The sequence below is a fragment of the Puntigrus tetrazona genome, chromosome 11, assembly GCF_018831695.1.
Source record: "Puntigrus tetrazona isolate hp1 chromosome 11, ASM1883169v1, whole genome shotgun sequence".
Lineage (NCBI taxonomy): Eukaryota > Metazoa > Chordata > Actinopteri > Cypriniformes > Cyprinidae > Puntigrus > Puntigrus tetrazona.
The window spans coordinates 8394196-8410146 of NC_056709.1; the positions used below are offsets into that span (position 1 = coordinate 8394196).

A 15951-nucleotide genomic window follows, 5' to 3' on the forward strand; every position below is an offset into this window, starting at 1 on the left:
TCTATTCTATGTGTTGAGCGTTCTGTCTGTTTAGCTTCCTAGAGAGCATTCTGGCTAGCGCTCTGCGATCTCAGTCCTTATATGTAATTTTTTTTATCCTGCTGAAAAAAAAAACAATAGACACCATCGCAGATTTGTAATGGTTTTACTGATTATAATGGTACTTGTATTAATTTTAATGGAAACTGTTATGGACTCTAAGGGTCTCCACTGGTAATTGATCTGCTTCTGTAGTTGGGTACGCATTGACGTCACTGTCCTGCTGATGCATGAATGGTAATCAGTTTACACTCAATATAGTGTTTAATTCAGTGTTTGTGTAAAAGCATCCAGTTATAAAAAGGTAATTTAATTGATGAATTGTCAATATGATATAACAATACAATACATAGGGTATGATTTTACCACATAATTCAACATATTAACATAAAATGATGTAGCATGTCCCTTGAACGGCGAGTTTAAGAACCCATGTTCAACTTTTTTCTAAAGTGATTCAAAATCTAAACTTAGACTTGGCTTGGCATAAAACAAACTGGACTTACGGACAGCAGGTTACAACATCAATACATGACAAGAGACGACGGCAACGTGGCGGCTACTTATAACAAACAATACAGGTCACATGACAAGAAGTAACAAATGAGGACATATGACTAAGACAACCAATGAGAACATGACACATGAACAAAGAAACCAACAGCAGGAATATTTGAGGGCAAGGGAAGCATGACACCAACAGTGACACTCTAGTACAGCAAGTGGCGGTTATGTACCTAAAAAGTAGCTGCCTTTCGCCAATTAATAAGAAGACAAAAACAGTGAGCATCCAGAATAAAGCTTTCAGCGGTCTATAAAAGCACAGCTCCAATTTCTTATGAAATCTGTTTGTACAGTCACTCAAAGCTGTTACTCTGTTAGATGTGTTTCGTTGTTATGTTCAATGCTGCCATTCAGTCTTTTTGGCATTAAATGGACAGAACCGCAGTCAGTCCAGTCGACGGTGGTGTCACATGCATACCCTCTATTGGTAGCTTTTTAAAACCACTAAATCCCAATGGACTATGTCCCAAAACATAGAATTTGTAGTGAAAACCATTAAAATTTGTGATGGTTTCTATTTACTGCTTTCTGTTGTACAAAAAGCATATGAGTTACAAAAAAATCTAACATTCAGTCTGTAAAGTTACGTGCTTTTCTATCTAGCATATCATGGTATGCTAATGTCCTACGGTTGCATTATCTGTCTATCTATCCAATGTATTACTCTAGTGTTCAGCGTTCCAGCATCCTGTCTATCTACAGTAGCATTCCATTGTTCTGTGTAGTTCTGCCTAATCTTCTAAAATTCTGTCTCTTCTGCGTTCTGGTGTTCCGTCTAGCATTCTATTTTTATCTCCTCCTTTCAATGTATAATTCTGTTGTCATTTTACCATGCGTGTGTGTGTCTCTCTCTCAGTCGGCGCTGGCGTCGATGGAACAGGTTGTGTCGGAGGAATTGTCGTTTGGCTGTGAAATCTGTGCCGTTCTATTGGCTGGTGATCATCCTGGTGTTCCTCAACACTTTGACCATCTCTTCGGAACATTACAACCAGCCCATGTGGCTCACGCAAGTCCAGGGTGAGCCCCGCGCGTGTTTGCTCTCTCAATAAACGTAAACGATCAAGACCGCTTCACATTCTTCACCGCGTTCTTTCATCTTTCAACACGATTGCTTTTCTCCTGTAGATGTGGCCAATAAAGTGCTGCTGGCCCTGTTCACGTGTGAGATGTTGGTGAAGATGTACAGTCTGGGCCTGCAGGCTTATTTTGTGTCTCTGTTTAATCGCTTTGACTGCTTCGTGGTGTGTGGAGGCATCACCGAGACCATCCTAGTCGAGTTTGAGATCATGTCACCTCTAGGCATCTCAGTGTTTCGATGTGTGCGACTTCTCAGGATCTTTAAAGTCACACGGTGAGGAATGAAAATTATAAGGGAATATGAGGATTTTTTTTGTAGTAGGGCACAGGACACTTTTACATGGTTTGTTTTTTGCCTTTAGTCATTGGGCCTCTCTCAGTAACTTGGTGGCATCTCTGCTGAACTCCATGAAGTCCATCGCTTCTCTGCTGCTACTGCTCTTCCTCTTCATCATCATCTTCAGCCTCCTGGGTATGCAGGTGTTTGGCGGCAAGTTTAACTTCGACGAGACGCAAACGAAGAGGAGCACCTTTGACAACTTCCCTCAGGCTTTGCTCACTGTGTTTCAGGTCTGTCTGTGTGCATCTGTTAAGGTTTGATATTGATGGAATTATTGATATACTCTGATACGTGATGTGCTGTTTTCAGATCCTGACTGGTGAAGACTGGAATGCCGTCATGTATGATGGAATTATGGCATACGGTGGCCCTTCATCATCAGGAATGATCGTGTGCATCTACTTTATCATTCTTTTCATTTGTGGAAACTGTATCCTTTTGCTACTGCTGACTTACTAACCAAAAACCAAAAATTTAATTTTCTTAAGGAGTGAATTCATCTACTGATGGCAATCTAGTTCTCTTAGGGCTTTACACTGAAAGGAATCATCACATTTTGTTTAGCAAAGATGCATTAAATTGATAAAGAGTGAAAGAAATATTTTGTAACCTTTTGTAGTCTTTCAGATAATTGGTGTTCTTTTTATTTTTATGTAAATGCATGCAACTTTTTAGTCACCGTGGAAAAAATGCTCTGCATCACAGTTTCCACATAAATAATAAGCAGCTTTGAATTAATTAATAATAAAAAAAGAACAAAAAAATAAATTATTTTATTTATAAAAATATATCTGCCAAAATTAATGTTTTGATGTATTTAATGTTTTACTGCATTTTTATTAGTATAAATGCAGCCTGGGTGTGCGTAAGAAACTTTAAAAAAAAATGACCAATTTAAATGAATTTGGGAAGTTGTTTTGAAATAATCTGCACGCAGGTATGCAGTTATTTGCTCCACAGAAAACAAAAAAGATTTTTTAAAGTGTCTAAAATATATGTTTCTGTGACATCTATAGACATCTGTTACTTTTATCCTGACTAAGCAGTATTTTCTATCCCCTAAAGCTAAACCTACCCCTTACAGACATCCGTTTGCATTGTTAAACTTTCAGATAAACATCATTTACTATTTTTCCTATTTTTTCCATTGCCACGCGGTCCCCACAGTATCAAAAATTTCAGGTTTTATTATCCTTGTAAGTACATTTAGTCCCCTCAGTGTAGCATAATCAAGCACACACAGTGAGTGAGTGAGTGTGTGTTTCTATTTCAGATCAAATGCTTAAATATCAAGGCATTTTAAATAGCCATTTTGAATTGCGAGTGTTACATTGCATTTTATCCCAGATAGACTGTTTGCTGTTTGCTCATGAGCATCAGAATATTGTTTGCTTAACACATTGACATCTAGACATTCTTCTGAATGTGTTCTTGGCTATCGCTGTGGACAACCTCGCCGACGCAGAGTCTCTGAACACAGACAGCGACGATAAGAAGAAAGGGTAAAGTCTTGCAGAGGTCATTTTATCTGACATTGAGGGCCTGGATCTGGTTTCTACTTGCATTTTTCACTCTGTGTGTATTTTGTTTATTTTCTAAGTGATGAAAACGAGGAAAATGAAGACGATGCCAAGGTAATTAGTCGTTGTGTGTGTTTGTATTTGATATTTTTCTGTGTTAGTAGTAGCATACAATAATGCTGGCGTCTCTCCTTCAGGCTGGAGAGGAGGACGAGAAGGACAATGCAGGTAAAAAACTTAATCTGCGTGTATTTGCACGTTGAATGCCATTTTTAAAAATATGCTTGTTCTGATCGTCGTGTCCGTGTAACAGAGGAGGATGAAGACGAGCCGGACGTTCCTGCGGGGCCCCGCCCACAGATCTCAGAGCTCGTTAAGAAGGAGAAAATCACACCAATCCCAGAGGGCAGTGCGTTCTTCATCTTCAGCAACACAAACCCGTACGTGTCACATTGAAGTCTGCTCAAACTCGAAACTAAACAGGAACAAAGACGTAGAAACATTTACATATATACTATGCATATGTATAAAATGAGTCACTCTCATTTACATTTATATTTGCACTGCATTCTAAGTACACACATGTGCGTGTGTGTGTATGTATATATATATATATATATATATATATATATATATATATATATATATATATATATATATATATATATATATATATATATATATATATAAATGTATATATATATATATATATATATATATATATATATATATATATATATATATATATATATATATATATAGCAAGATGTTTATACATTTGAATGTTTTAATATAAATATACATATAAATATAAAATGTAATATATAATATAAAATCTGAATATATGCTCTTGTGTATATTATATGCATAATAAATAAAAATTTTATTTAATTTTAGTACTTATTTAAGTTTTTTCAGTCAACTCAGTATTTTATTTTAGTCTATATTTTTCGATTCCTTTTTACAATTCCTTTCCTTTGTATTTCTATTATCCACATTTCTAATTACTATTTTCAAATTTTAGTTTCTATTTTCACAAGGCAACAGAATTTTTCGTTTTGCAAAATTAGAATAAAATAGCATTTTTTTTAAAGCTTCTGAACCCTAAAGGCACACATATATAGTGTTCAAGATGTGTTACAGTGTGTCTTTTTCTCCCTACTCTCTCTCTTTCTCTCTCTCTCTCTCTCTCTCTCTCTCTCTCTCTCTCTCTCTCTCTCTCTCTCTCTCTCTCTCTCTCTCTCTGTCTCTCTCTCTCTGTCTCTCTGTCTCTCTCTCTGTCTCTCTGTCTCTCTCTCTGTCTCTCTCTCTCTCTCTCTCTCTCTCTCTCTCTCTCTCTCTCTCTCTCTCTCTCTCTCTCTCTCTCTCTCTCTCTCTCTCTGTCTCTCTCTCTGTCTCTCTCTCTCTCTCTCTCTCTCTCTCTCTCTCTCTCTCTCTCTCTCTCTCTCTCTCTCTCTCTCTCTCTCTCTCTCTCTCTCTCTCTCTCTCTCTCTGCTCTCTCTCTCTCTGTGTCTCTCTGTCTCTCTGTCTCTCTCTCTCTCTCTCTCTCTCTCTCTCTCTCTCTCTCTCTCTCTCTCTCTCTCTCTCTCTCTCTCTCTCTCTCTCTCTCTCTCTCTCTCTCTCTCTCTCTCTCTCTCTCTCTCTCTCTCTCTCTCTCTCTCTCTCTCTCTGTGCAGAGTTCGTGTCGCGTGCCACAAGCTGATAAACCACCACATCTTCACCAATCTCATCCTCGTTTTCATTATGTTAAGCTCCGCCTCCTTGGCCGCCGAGGACCCAATCAGAAACTTCTCTGCCCGGAATATCGTGAGTACAAATTGCACACACACACACGCGCAGAGACAACACACACACAAACAATTCGGTTTGGTTACTTATTAATGTCCAAGACACTGGACATTAATGAGTCACACACTCAAGTCAATTCAACTAAAACAACATGGTAAGTGATATTCAACTTCATATTTTCACATATGAATATTGTAAAAGTACTACTTTTATTTTTACTGGATAGGAACGATTTAGTGTACTCAGATTGTGAATACATAAAAAACATTTCTGATTAAATAAACGTTTTCCAAAGCATTTACAGATAATACGATCTGTTATTCCTTCATCTCTCGGTGTTTGCTAACTCTTTTCCTTCAAACTAAGGATGCTACCTTCACTGTTTTTGGGGTGTTACCGTAACAGACACACTGGTACACCTAGAATAACGAACTAAACTAAACACCATGTACCTCCAATTCTAAATCTATTTCTATTCTGATAAGAAATGATGATTTGCTGAATGTCCTTGTTAAACATGTACGTTGCTCTTTGCAGATACTTGGTTACTTTGACTATGCTTTCACGGCTATCTTTACTGTAGAGATCGTGTTAAAGGTAAATGTCCTGCCCTGTGCTGGTGTTGTGTGTGGTGTATGTGCAGTAACGCTGTAACCGTCTGGTTTATTCCAGGTCCTAGGCTATGCAGATTATGTCTTCACTAGTATGTTTACATTTGAGATCGTGTTGAAGGTAACCTCTCGGCACACAGGCCTGGCTGCATTAACTCCATGTGTGTCACCTGCTACTTCAGTACTACCTGGCTTGATCAATCTCTTTTCTTTCTCTTTTTTTAAACCACGGCACCTCTTTTACTAAAAGACTAAAAGAAAAGAAATGTCTGAGAACATGAAAGCACATCTTCATCAAACAAAGCACAAGAGTTGTCAGGTTTTCAGCTTTCTTTTGGGGAGAAACGGCAGGGCTTGAACTCAACCCTGATCGGTTAAAGTGGGGTTAAGGAAAGTTTGGAGAAATCGCACAGGATGCGTCTGTGAAACTAAAAATGCTTTTTGTTGAGGAAAGAAGCTAATTTCAAAAAGACGAAACTATGCAACTCTTTGTGATATGAGAACAACACTGCCTCTCTCATGCCTTCATAACCGATTGGCCCGTATCCAGTCCATAAAAGAGGGGGCAAATACAACCATGCTTGGACAGAACATGGTTCAAACCCCTTAACTGAGTGCATATCAATGCAATGTGACCTCCAGCGCTGAACGGGGGCAGCAGCACAGCTTTAATAGTTCTCTCCGGCTCTGTTCAGAAAATCATAGTATACATATAATACAGTTCTATACGTATATCTTTTTTTTTTTTTTTTTTTTTGCTTTAATATATTTACTGTAAGTTAACTGCCAGTATAGCATTTAATAATATTCAGTTACATTTTTGTTTATGCATATTGCATTTTATTTCCACATCTACAGTAACACTTTAGGAAATCTGAGAAATTTTAATGTTATTTAGCCAGCTTAAGAGGAAAAACATTGCAATTTTGTTCTTGACAAGGTTGTTTTAGTTGCCAAAAATGTCACCACAAGTTGTTTTGCATTTTTGGACAATACAATAAAAATTTAGGCTGTCATTCCTGCATTTTTAATAAATCCACTACTTATAAATGTAAATACTTTCGGTGCTTTTGCACCCTGAACACACACATATAGTATTCAAGACTGAAAACTGTACCCACAAGTCATTATGTATGACTTTAGAGTTTATTACATCTTTAGCTTTTTTTATCAAAATTGCCACATTTTATTAAAAATAGACATACAAATACAAAATGCACACTATTTTCAAGAATATTAGTACGATTTAATTTAATTTAATTTTTTTTTTTTTAAATAAAAATTTATAAAAGATTTTTACTATGCTACAAATAGTTGCTTAGTAGTTTTAGATACTCATTAAGAGTAAGCTTTAATGAGTTTAGTCCACGGCTGTTAGCTATTATTGAAAACATCAACATGCATTAGAAAACAAGAAAACCACACTTATTACTTGATTTTAAATAACAGTATGCAGTATACAGTGTGTACTGTGCAATATTTAGTAAATAGCATTCTAATATCAAAATCAGAACTCGGCCCTATTGTTTTGTGGAGAGATTATTAGTGCTGATCTTGGACCACCAGCTACTACTTCAAATGTTTTAGGCAAAAAATGTACGAAATGTTCGTGAAACATTATTATGTAGTTACCCAAATTTGTTCTCCGGTCAGTTACCGTAATGTTACCGTAATGTTACCGTAACACAGTGCTTGCCCTTCTAGTGTGTGGTTGCATCTGTATTCATATACATTCAGCGAATGACTCCTTTGCATTCATGATTTTGGAGCGACTTGCTTTGGTTTTGGCTGGTCTTTTCTCTGCCTGCTGAATATGAAGTTGCAGTAGGAGCTTTTTCCCCCTCTTTTCTTTACCGAATCTTGCCGAGGGAACAGGGCGCAATGTTCTCAAGGATTAAAAAAAAAAAAAAAAAAAAAAAAAAACTAAAACGGCTCACATGAATGTGACAGTAAGGGAAGTTCTCATTTCAGATCGCCTATTAGATAGGTTCCTTTTCTTTCTGACTCTTTCCGTCTCTTCTTGCTCTTTTGTCTTTTCCTCCTGTATTCTTTCTGTCGATCCTCATTTCTTCTCGTCGTAATTTAGGCCCCCTTCAAAGCTCGGCAACAAACAGCATGTTTTATTGCCGGGCGCCCCTAGTGGCGGATTGTGAAACAGAGCTTACTACTACATTCATGTTGACTCAGGCCGTGAGGGTTTGGCGGAGTTAGTGCTAGGATCTCGCCTTTAGTCCAACTCCGAGCACGCCACCCTTAAAAAAGAGTGATATTAAGGAGTGTATATGTGTGTTTCTGTCTGTACGGGTGTGTGTGTGTGTGTGTGTGCGTGTGTGTGAGAGTGTTTTCTGTCTGAGAGTGTGATTTGCTGTTCCTTATGTCTGTGTCTTTCTTTACGGTGGAGCAGGTTTTGACCATCTATGCTTGTTTTGTCAGATGACCACGTATGGCGCGTTTCTCCACAAGGGGGCTTTCTGCAGGAACTACTTCAATCTTCTCGATCTGCTGGTGGTCGGCGTGTCGCTGGTGTCCTTCGGAATTCAGTGAGTGATTGTTGTATTTTAGGGCTGTGCGGTAAATTAATATTAAACTGGAGTCGAAACATTGTGGGATTATTATTAAGTCCCAAAGGTTGAAATGTACTTAAATATTTTATTGTTGTTATTATTTTACAATGAAATATCGCAAAAGTATTATTGTATATAATAGAATATTATATCATATTAATAGTACTTAAATAAGTTATTATTTTTTTTACAGTGAAATTACAATAGTAATATTGTAGTTGTAGTTTATTGTGGTTTATTTTAAATATTAGTAGTCATTTTTATATTTTTCTCATGGACTCTGATTTCTACTTAATAGCAAAGCATTACAATGTTAATATTTCTTTTTTATTTTAATATTTACTTCACGGTCATTTTATAAATAATTACAAAACTTTTTTTGCCAGATAATGTATTTTTAAATACCATTTTTAAAATTGCATTTTTTATTAGAAAAATCACACTTACACTAATTTCTCATTAATACTAAGGTATTACAATATTATTATTTCTGATTTAGTTTATATTTATGTAAATTTTAGGGTCAGTATGATATTTACTTTATTTACTTTCTTTTTGCCAGTCAACCTTTTCTTTTAAGTTTCATTGAAATATTTTTTTTCTTAAAAATGTGTCAGATTTTTCTCCCGATCATAGAGCGTAATGATTTAATTTAAGTATTACTTTTTTTTGGAGAGCTGTTAAGTGAATGCGTCCAGCATAGCTTAGATGAATTGACCTGGTTGAGATATTGTTGAGATATTGAAAGAATTCAATGTTTACAAAAAAAAAAAAAAAAAACGCGTTTCATGGTTCCATGAAGCTGGACGACAAAGCTTGTTCAGAAACCCGCTGAAGACACCAGCATCATAAGGGCTTTAAATCTTGGATTTTGTCCTCTGTTTTGCATGTCTTTAGTAACGTATACGCCTCTGTCTCATGCAGATCGTCGGCCATCTCAGTGGTGAAGATTCTGAGGGTCCTGAGGGTGCTGCGTCCACTCAGGGCCATAAACAGAGCTAAAGGACTGAAGGTTCTGCTCACTGCTTTGCTTTGTCTTCAGGAAATAACGTTACTATGGCTAATTGGAATAGTGCCCCTGTCACGTCTGTCCGACAGTCTCTTTAGCTTTCTCCTTTGTTTTCTGCAGCATGTGGTCCAGTGTGTGTTTGTGGCCATCAGAACCATTGGAAACATCATGATTGTCACCACACTGCTGCAGTTCATGTTTGCCTGCATTGGCGTACAGCTCTTCAAGGTAAATATTTAATATATGGCATTGGTTTTTAAGATTTCTGTTAAGTAAGTTCTCACCCAGGCTGCATTTATTTGTTAAAAAATGTTGAAAACAGTCGCGCCGCTCAATATTTCATATTTCTTCTTTTTCTTCAGGGGAAGTTTTATCGCTGCAACGATGAAACCAAGTCCAGCCCGGAGGAGTGCAAGTGAGTCTAAATTAAAGTCTGAACATTTTTAATCATCGCTGATAGTAACTACTTCAATTCACCTTTCTATTAAGACTACTTGCTTGCACAGCATTTAAAAAGATTTTCTCTCTCCTAGGGGAACATATATCCTGTATAAAGAAGGAGACGTGAACCAGCCGATCATTCAGAAGCGTCATTGGCACAACAGCGATTTCAACTTTGATAACGTGCTCATGGCCATGATGGCTCTATTCACGGTGTCCACGTTTGAAGGCTGGCCGGCGTAAGAATTCAACACTACAAAATCATTTAAACATCAGATGTAGATCAACACTTTTTTATTTTTTGCGCATCTTGATATACATCAGATACAGAATAGCGCCATTACTTTATTATATTTTACGATTTTATTGAATTATTTTGCTTCACCTTCAGATATAGAACAGCACTGTTTATTTTCTTTTATGTTTTATGCACCTTATAAAACAAACACAGCATGGCGTCTATTATTTTATTTTTTAAGAATCAGATATTGATAATGCTAAATTTTATTTCATTGAACTAATTCTAAAACAGATGTAGAATAGCACATAAAAAATGTTCATGCACTTTAATACGTGTATATCAGATACCTTACTTTTTTATTTTATATTAGTATGTTTTTTTTTATATTGTGTATCTTATGATAGATCAGATATAGAATAAATCTGTTTAATTATATTTTTATAGATAAGAAATACTAAACACATATATAAAACCTTACATTTATCACTCTTTATGCATCCATCTTAAAAGGAACAAAAAATCCAGTTTGGTAATATAATAATCAGAAGCCTATTATTTTCCAACCTATAGTGTTGTGTATTTTTTTTTTTTAGAATTAGTTTGTAATATTAGTGATTTTGAAAATGGCTCTATATATTCGGATATTTTGAAATAGCTAATGCTGGTTCTTGAATTGCGCATTCTTACTCTGGTTGTGAACACCACAGGGGAAATGAACGAGTGTTTTTTGTGTTTGTATTGGCGCTGTTGGTAAGTGCCGCTGTGAACTCGATGCCAACACTAGCACGCTGTCCCTGTAATTACAACACCACACTGCTTCAAATGTTCTGTTAGTTTAACACGCTCTTAGTTTCACACACACACACACACAGAGTGACAGAATAACACAATATAGCTGTTCTGTAACTGTGGGTGATAAAGTACACTTTTTTCCTCGTTTCTCGTTTCTTTTGGTTTACTTCTGCGTTTCGTCTTTCCTAAGGTTGTTGTACAAGGCCATAGACTCCAACCGGGAGAACCTGGGTCCCATCTACAATTACCGTGTGGAGATTTCCATCTTCTTCATCATCTACATCATCATCATCGCCTTCTTCATGATGAATATATTCGTGGGTTTCGTCATTGTGACCTTTCAGGAACAGGGAGAGAAAGAGTACAAGAACTGTGAGCTGGACAAGAACCAGGTAAGAGAAGACACGCTGGGATATGTCACAAACCGCTGCATGTTTAGGCAATGAAATGATGCTGGCTTAGATTAAACATGAGGGATTCTTATAAGTAAAAGTTGCATGTATCCTTAAGGAATGATGCAGTCCCAGAATGCAGTTATATACACGATATTTTTATTGATATTATAATGTTACGTTTTTAATTAACATTTTGTTACATTTAAGGGTGAGACTCTACAGTAAGGTGTTATTTGTTAACGTATTAACTAACATGAAACAACCAATGCTTTTATTACACTATTTGTTAACGTTAATGAAAATACGTCCACAGTGCGTGAACTAATATTAACAAACAAAACGTGTGACTTCAATAATGCGTTAGTAAATGCTGAAATATTAACTTAGATAAGTTCATAATTAAAATTCTGTGGAAGTATTGTTCGTTCTTAGTTCATGTATGCTAATGTTGTTAACCTTATTGTAAACTATTTAAATAATATTTCAAATCAATATTTCTAAAGGTTTTTGTTGTTTTTACGTGCTTTATCGCTAGGCATCTGCTAACTTCAGCTGTGAATGTGAATTGAGTTTCTAGTGCTTTTGGTTACATTTTAGCGGCACCTGTTTTTGATTGAACTTATTAAGGTTCTGTATTCTGTTTATTTCCTTTATTATAAATGATTATGCATATGAGCTGATGTCCACTTAATTTAAAATTTAAGACCAAATCCAAAGCCCTGTTAATGTTAAATGACAGAACGTGTGTTTTGTGTGTGTGTGTGTGTGTGTGTTCCTCAGCGTCAGTGTGTGGAGTATGCGTTAAAAGCACGTCCTCTCAGGAGGTACATCCCAAAGAACCCGTATCAATATAAGTTCTGGTACGTGGTGAACTCCACCGGCTTCGAGTACATCATGTTTGTCCTGATTTTACTCAACACCATCTGTCTGGCCGTTCAGGTAACTGATATTTACAAGTTAGAGTTCAAGTTTAATGTGTACATAATTGTTTGGGTTTTGCATCACAGCCCAGATTGTTGGACATCGAGTGGCGACCCGACAGTAACAAAATTGGAGGAGAAAACAAGATTTAATCCCATTTCATATGCTCATTGTGTAATTTTATTTCCTGATGTATATAAAGGACCTCACTTTAATATTTACACATATATTTTATGAATTATAATTAGTCCCCATGAAATCAAAATGTTGTGGATTTAGTCTGTCTGTTAAAATCTACACTTGAAAAAATATACTGTAACATATATATATATATATATATATATATATATATATATATATATATATATATATATATATATATATATATTATTTATTTATGATATTTTGAAATAGTTTTCATTTTAATCTAAGTGTTTTTGTGCCTTTGTGAAATATTTGTATTGCATTGGCACTTTATTTTTATTTTAGTAATTTTTAGTTTATTTTATTTTAGTCTATAGTAATTTTTTTTTTTGCCATTTCTACCATTTTTATACAACACGTTCCATTAATATTCCTACAATTGAATCACGCACATTTCTCTGTCCAGCACTACGGTCAGTCCGAGCTGTTCAATTACGTTATGGATATCCTGAACATGGTCTTCACTGCCGTCTTCACTGTGGAGATGGTACTCAAACTGATCGCCTTCAAGCCCCGAGTGAGTAATTCAAACACTCAGATACACGCTGTCACACGTAATCACATCACTTCCCATTCGGACATTCATAACGCAGCAGTAGAAATACTCTTCCCTTCTCAACATATCATACTGTTTTATCATGTTAACATCCCTCTGCCCCACTGTCCACTTTGACACATGCAGATTTGTGTTGAGAAGAAGGACAGAATGCTAGTAAGCAGCTCAGTGTGATTTGCAGTGCTGTCGTTTTCAGCTTTTCTGTGTGGCGTGACTAGCAGTGTTTCTTTAACTCGTTCAGTCTTTAAACCGACGTCTGTAGAAGACAAATGCATGAAGCTCTTACGATTTATAATATACTAAATTTTCTATTTAATATGAATGCTTTGTGTTGATTGACGCTGTAATAAATAACCCAGCTAACAAGGAACGCTCTTAGAAGAAACAGGCTAACGTTCCGGCAAACTTCTCTCATGCTATAAAATATGAAAGTTTATTCAAAATATTGGCACACACATGTTATTTGTTGATTTTTCATGAAACGCTCTACTGAAACATTTTCAATATATATATATTTTTTCTTTTCTTTTTAACATCGCTACTATATTACCATCTGAATATTCAAAAAGTAATATTTCTATTGTGTTTGCGAAATGACAATTTAACATTGCCTTCAAAAACATTTTTGTATCATTTAGATAAAGTACTATTAAATGTTTTTATCTTTTCTGATTGGGCGATTTTAACTTTTAACCTTGCATTTTACTTGTTTTTTTTTGTAATTTTATTACTATCATTTGTCATTTATACACAGATACACACACACATATATATATATATATATATATATATATATATATATATATATATATATGTATGTATGTATGTATGTATGTTTTTTTTAAGAAATCAGTTAAAAGCAAGGCAAAATTTATTTAGTCTTTTAAGAGATTTAAAATGCTTCAAACTACCAATAAATAATGTTTTTAGAAATAAAAAGAAATAAAATGTTAATAATTAGATTTTCAGAATGCGTTTTTGTTAGCTGGGAAACTAATATCAGTTTTTAATATAAGCTTTATATACATTTATTTTATATATATATATATATATATATATATATATACACACATATATATATATATATATATATATATATATACATATATATATATATATATATATATATATATATATATATATATATATAATTTATATATAATGGGATATGTACAGGAACTAATTGCTAATCATCACCTATATTTTCTGGCCGTCCGCCCCACTGCGTATCTCAGGGGTATTTTGGGGACGCCTGGAATGTCTTTGACGCTTTGGTTGTGATCGGCAGCATTGTAGACATAGTGCTGAGTGAGATTGATGTAAGTACAGCACAGTTGTAGGCCCTGTCTCCTCTGATATCTGCTCACCCGTCTCAGCCCTTTACTTCAGACAGACTCGCTTTCAGCTCAGGATGAGCTTCTTCTCAACCGACCGCTGATTTCTTTGACTGCTGAGATCTAACATCTGTATTTCTTTCTTTTCGCCCTCATTCTTTCTCCAATCTTTTCTGTCCCCCTCCTCCTTGTGTGTGGTGTGCCTTTTATTAACAGCATTATTTCACTGACGCGTGGAACACGTTTGACGCCTTAATTGTTGTCGGTAGCGTCGTTGATATCGCTATCACTGAAGTCAACGTAAGTACAACCGTCTTCACCTTTCACAGTTTAGAAGCCTTGCAAGAAAACCATGTCTGGTTCCCAGCACAAATGATATCCACTAGAGTGTATGTTAACTAGATTATTGAATGTATTTTAGTAATGTTTTATGATTTTGATCAGTGGTTCTCTATTGAGAGCCCAAATTATTGGACAAATAAATGGTGACCCAACAGTTAAATTATTTTTTTTTTGCATTTTACAAAAGTGAAAAAATAAAGAAATAAAGAAATATATATATATATATATATATATATATATATATATATATATATATATATATATATATATATATATATATATATTGTATAATTATTTAAACATTTAAAAGAGACCACTTTATTCAGGATATTTTGAGCAGGAGGTTAAAAAAATATATTTAAATATATTTAAAACTGTATTTTTTTGTAAATGTCTTTCACATTTAATAAAACAATCTTACTGACATATATGATATGATATATGATATGATATGAAAATAATATTCATAATCTGAGACAATATTTTCCTTTTAATTTTCATTTCTTGTAATGGCACTGCTGTTTTTTTTGCAAGGTTTCACTATATGTTGTCTTTGAAGTGAATTGAGGTCGTACAGCTAACCTTAATAACATTAACAGTCGCACTTTTTGTTTCCACTGCTTATCTGAAATGAATCCCTGAGGACTGCTGAGAAAACAACCGTTTTGTTTTGTGTTTGTGTTGACCATCGGTCTGTGGTCTCACATCTAAATGTGTGTGAATGCAGTCAGAACTGCAGAAATTCATCAGCTGGTTTGTCTAACGCTTGTTCTTCCATTCTGTCTCCATAGAAACTTTTAGAGGCAAGTATGGCAAGAAGTGATCTGCTGTTTGTTTGTGTTCTGCTTCGTAATGACTTGATTCCTTGAAGTGCTTGTAAGGACAAAAAAATGCCCTTGTAAAAAGTTTGACAATATTGTCCTGGTTTAAGTTTTCTTCAAGATTAGTTTAGAAAAAAAGAGCATATTTGTGCCTTGCTGATTTTGTGTAATGAAGTAAAGCTCCCACTGCCTTGGCTTTACTGATTACAAGCCAAATCAGTATTAATTATTACTTTTTGTGGGCAGGAAGGTTGATGACTTGTTAAAGGAACAGACCATCACTTTTTGGCATCACACTTAAAGTGTTCAACGGCAAACAAAATATTGATGTGGAAATTTCAACAGCTTAGTTCTTCTGCTTGTTAAAATAGAACAGATTCTAGAATTTTAAT

At 35.1% G+C, this 15951-nt stretch overlaps 1 protein-coding gene across 12 annotated transcripts in view; it reads left to right on the plus strand.

The window, feature by feature from the left end:
* Positions 1-15951, plus strand: part of cacna1da (calcium channel, voltage-dependent, L type, alpha 1D subunit, a) — an 86570-nt gene that overhangs the window by 45546 nt on the left and 25073 nt on the right. For 5 of the 12 annotated variants that reach the window (XM_043251881.1, XM_043251882.1, XM_043251889.1 and 2 more), the window contains 20 exons: positions 1460-1620; positions 1729-1954; positions 2043-2250; positions 2330-2450; positions 3432-3522; positions 3621-3654; positions 3738-3768; positions 3854-3980; positions 5217-5346; positions 5866-5925; positions 6001-6060; positions 8373-8479; positions 9428-9515; positions 9633-9740; positions 9875-9927; positions 10046-10192; positions 11177-11378; positions 12162-12320; positions 12913-13023; positions 14613-14696. In XM_043251881.1, the coding sequence (XP_043107816.1) occupies positions 1460-1620; positions 1729-1954; positions 2043-2250; positions 2330-2450; positions 3432-3522; positions 3621-3654; positions 3738-3768; positions 3854-3980; positions 5217-5346; positions 5866-5925; positions 6001-6060; positions 8373-8479; positions 9428-9515; positions 9633-9740; positions 9875-9927; positions 10046-10192; positions 11177-11378; positions 12162-12320; positions 12913-13023; positions 14613-14696 (2308 nt within the window). The remainder of the gene's footprint in view (positions 1-1459; positions 1621-1728; positions 1955-2042; positions 2251-2329; positions 2451-3431; positions 3523-3620; positions 3655-3737; positions 3769-3853; positions 3981-5216; positions 5347-5865; positions 5926-6000; positions 6061-8372; positions 8480-9427; positions 9516-9632; positions 9741-9874; positions 9928-10045; positions 10193-11176; positions 11379-12161; positions 12321-12912; positions 13024-14612; positions 14697-15951) is intronic. The other 7 variants (XM_043251885.1, XM_043251888.1, XM_043251890.1 and 4 more) reach the window with 2 other exon arrangements.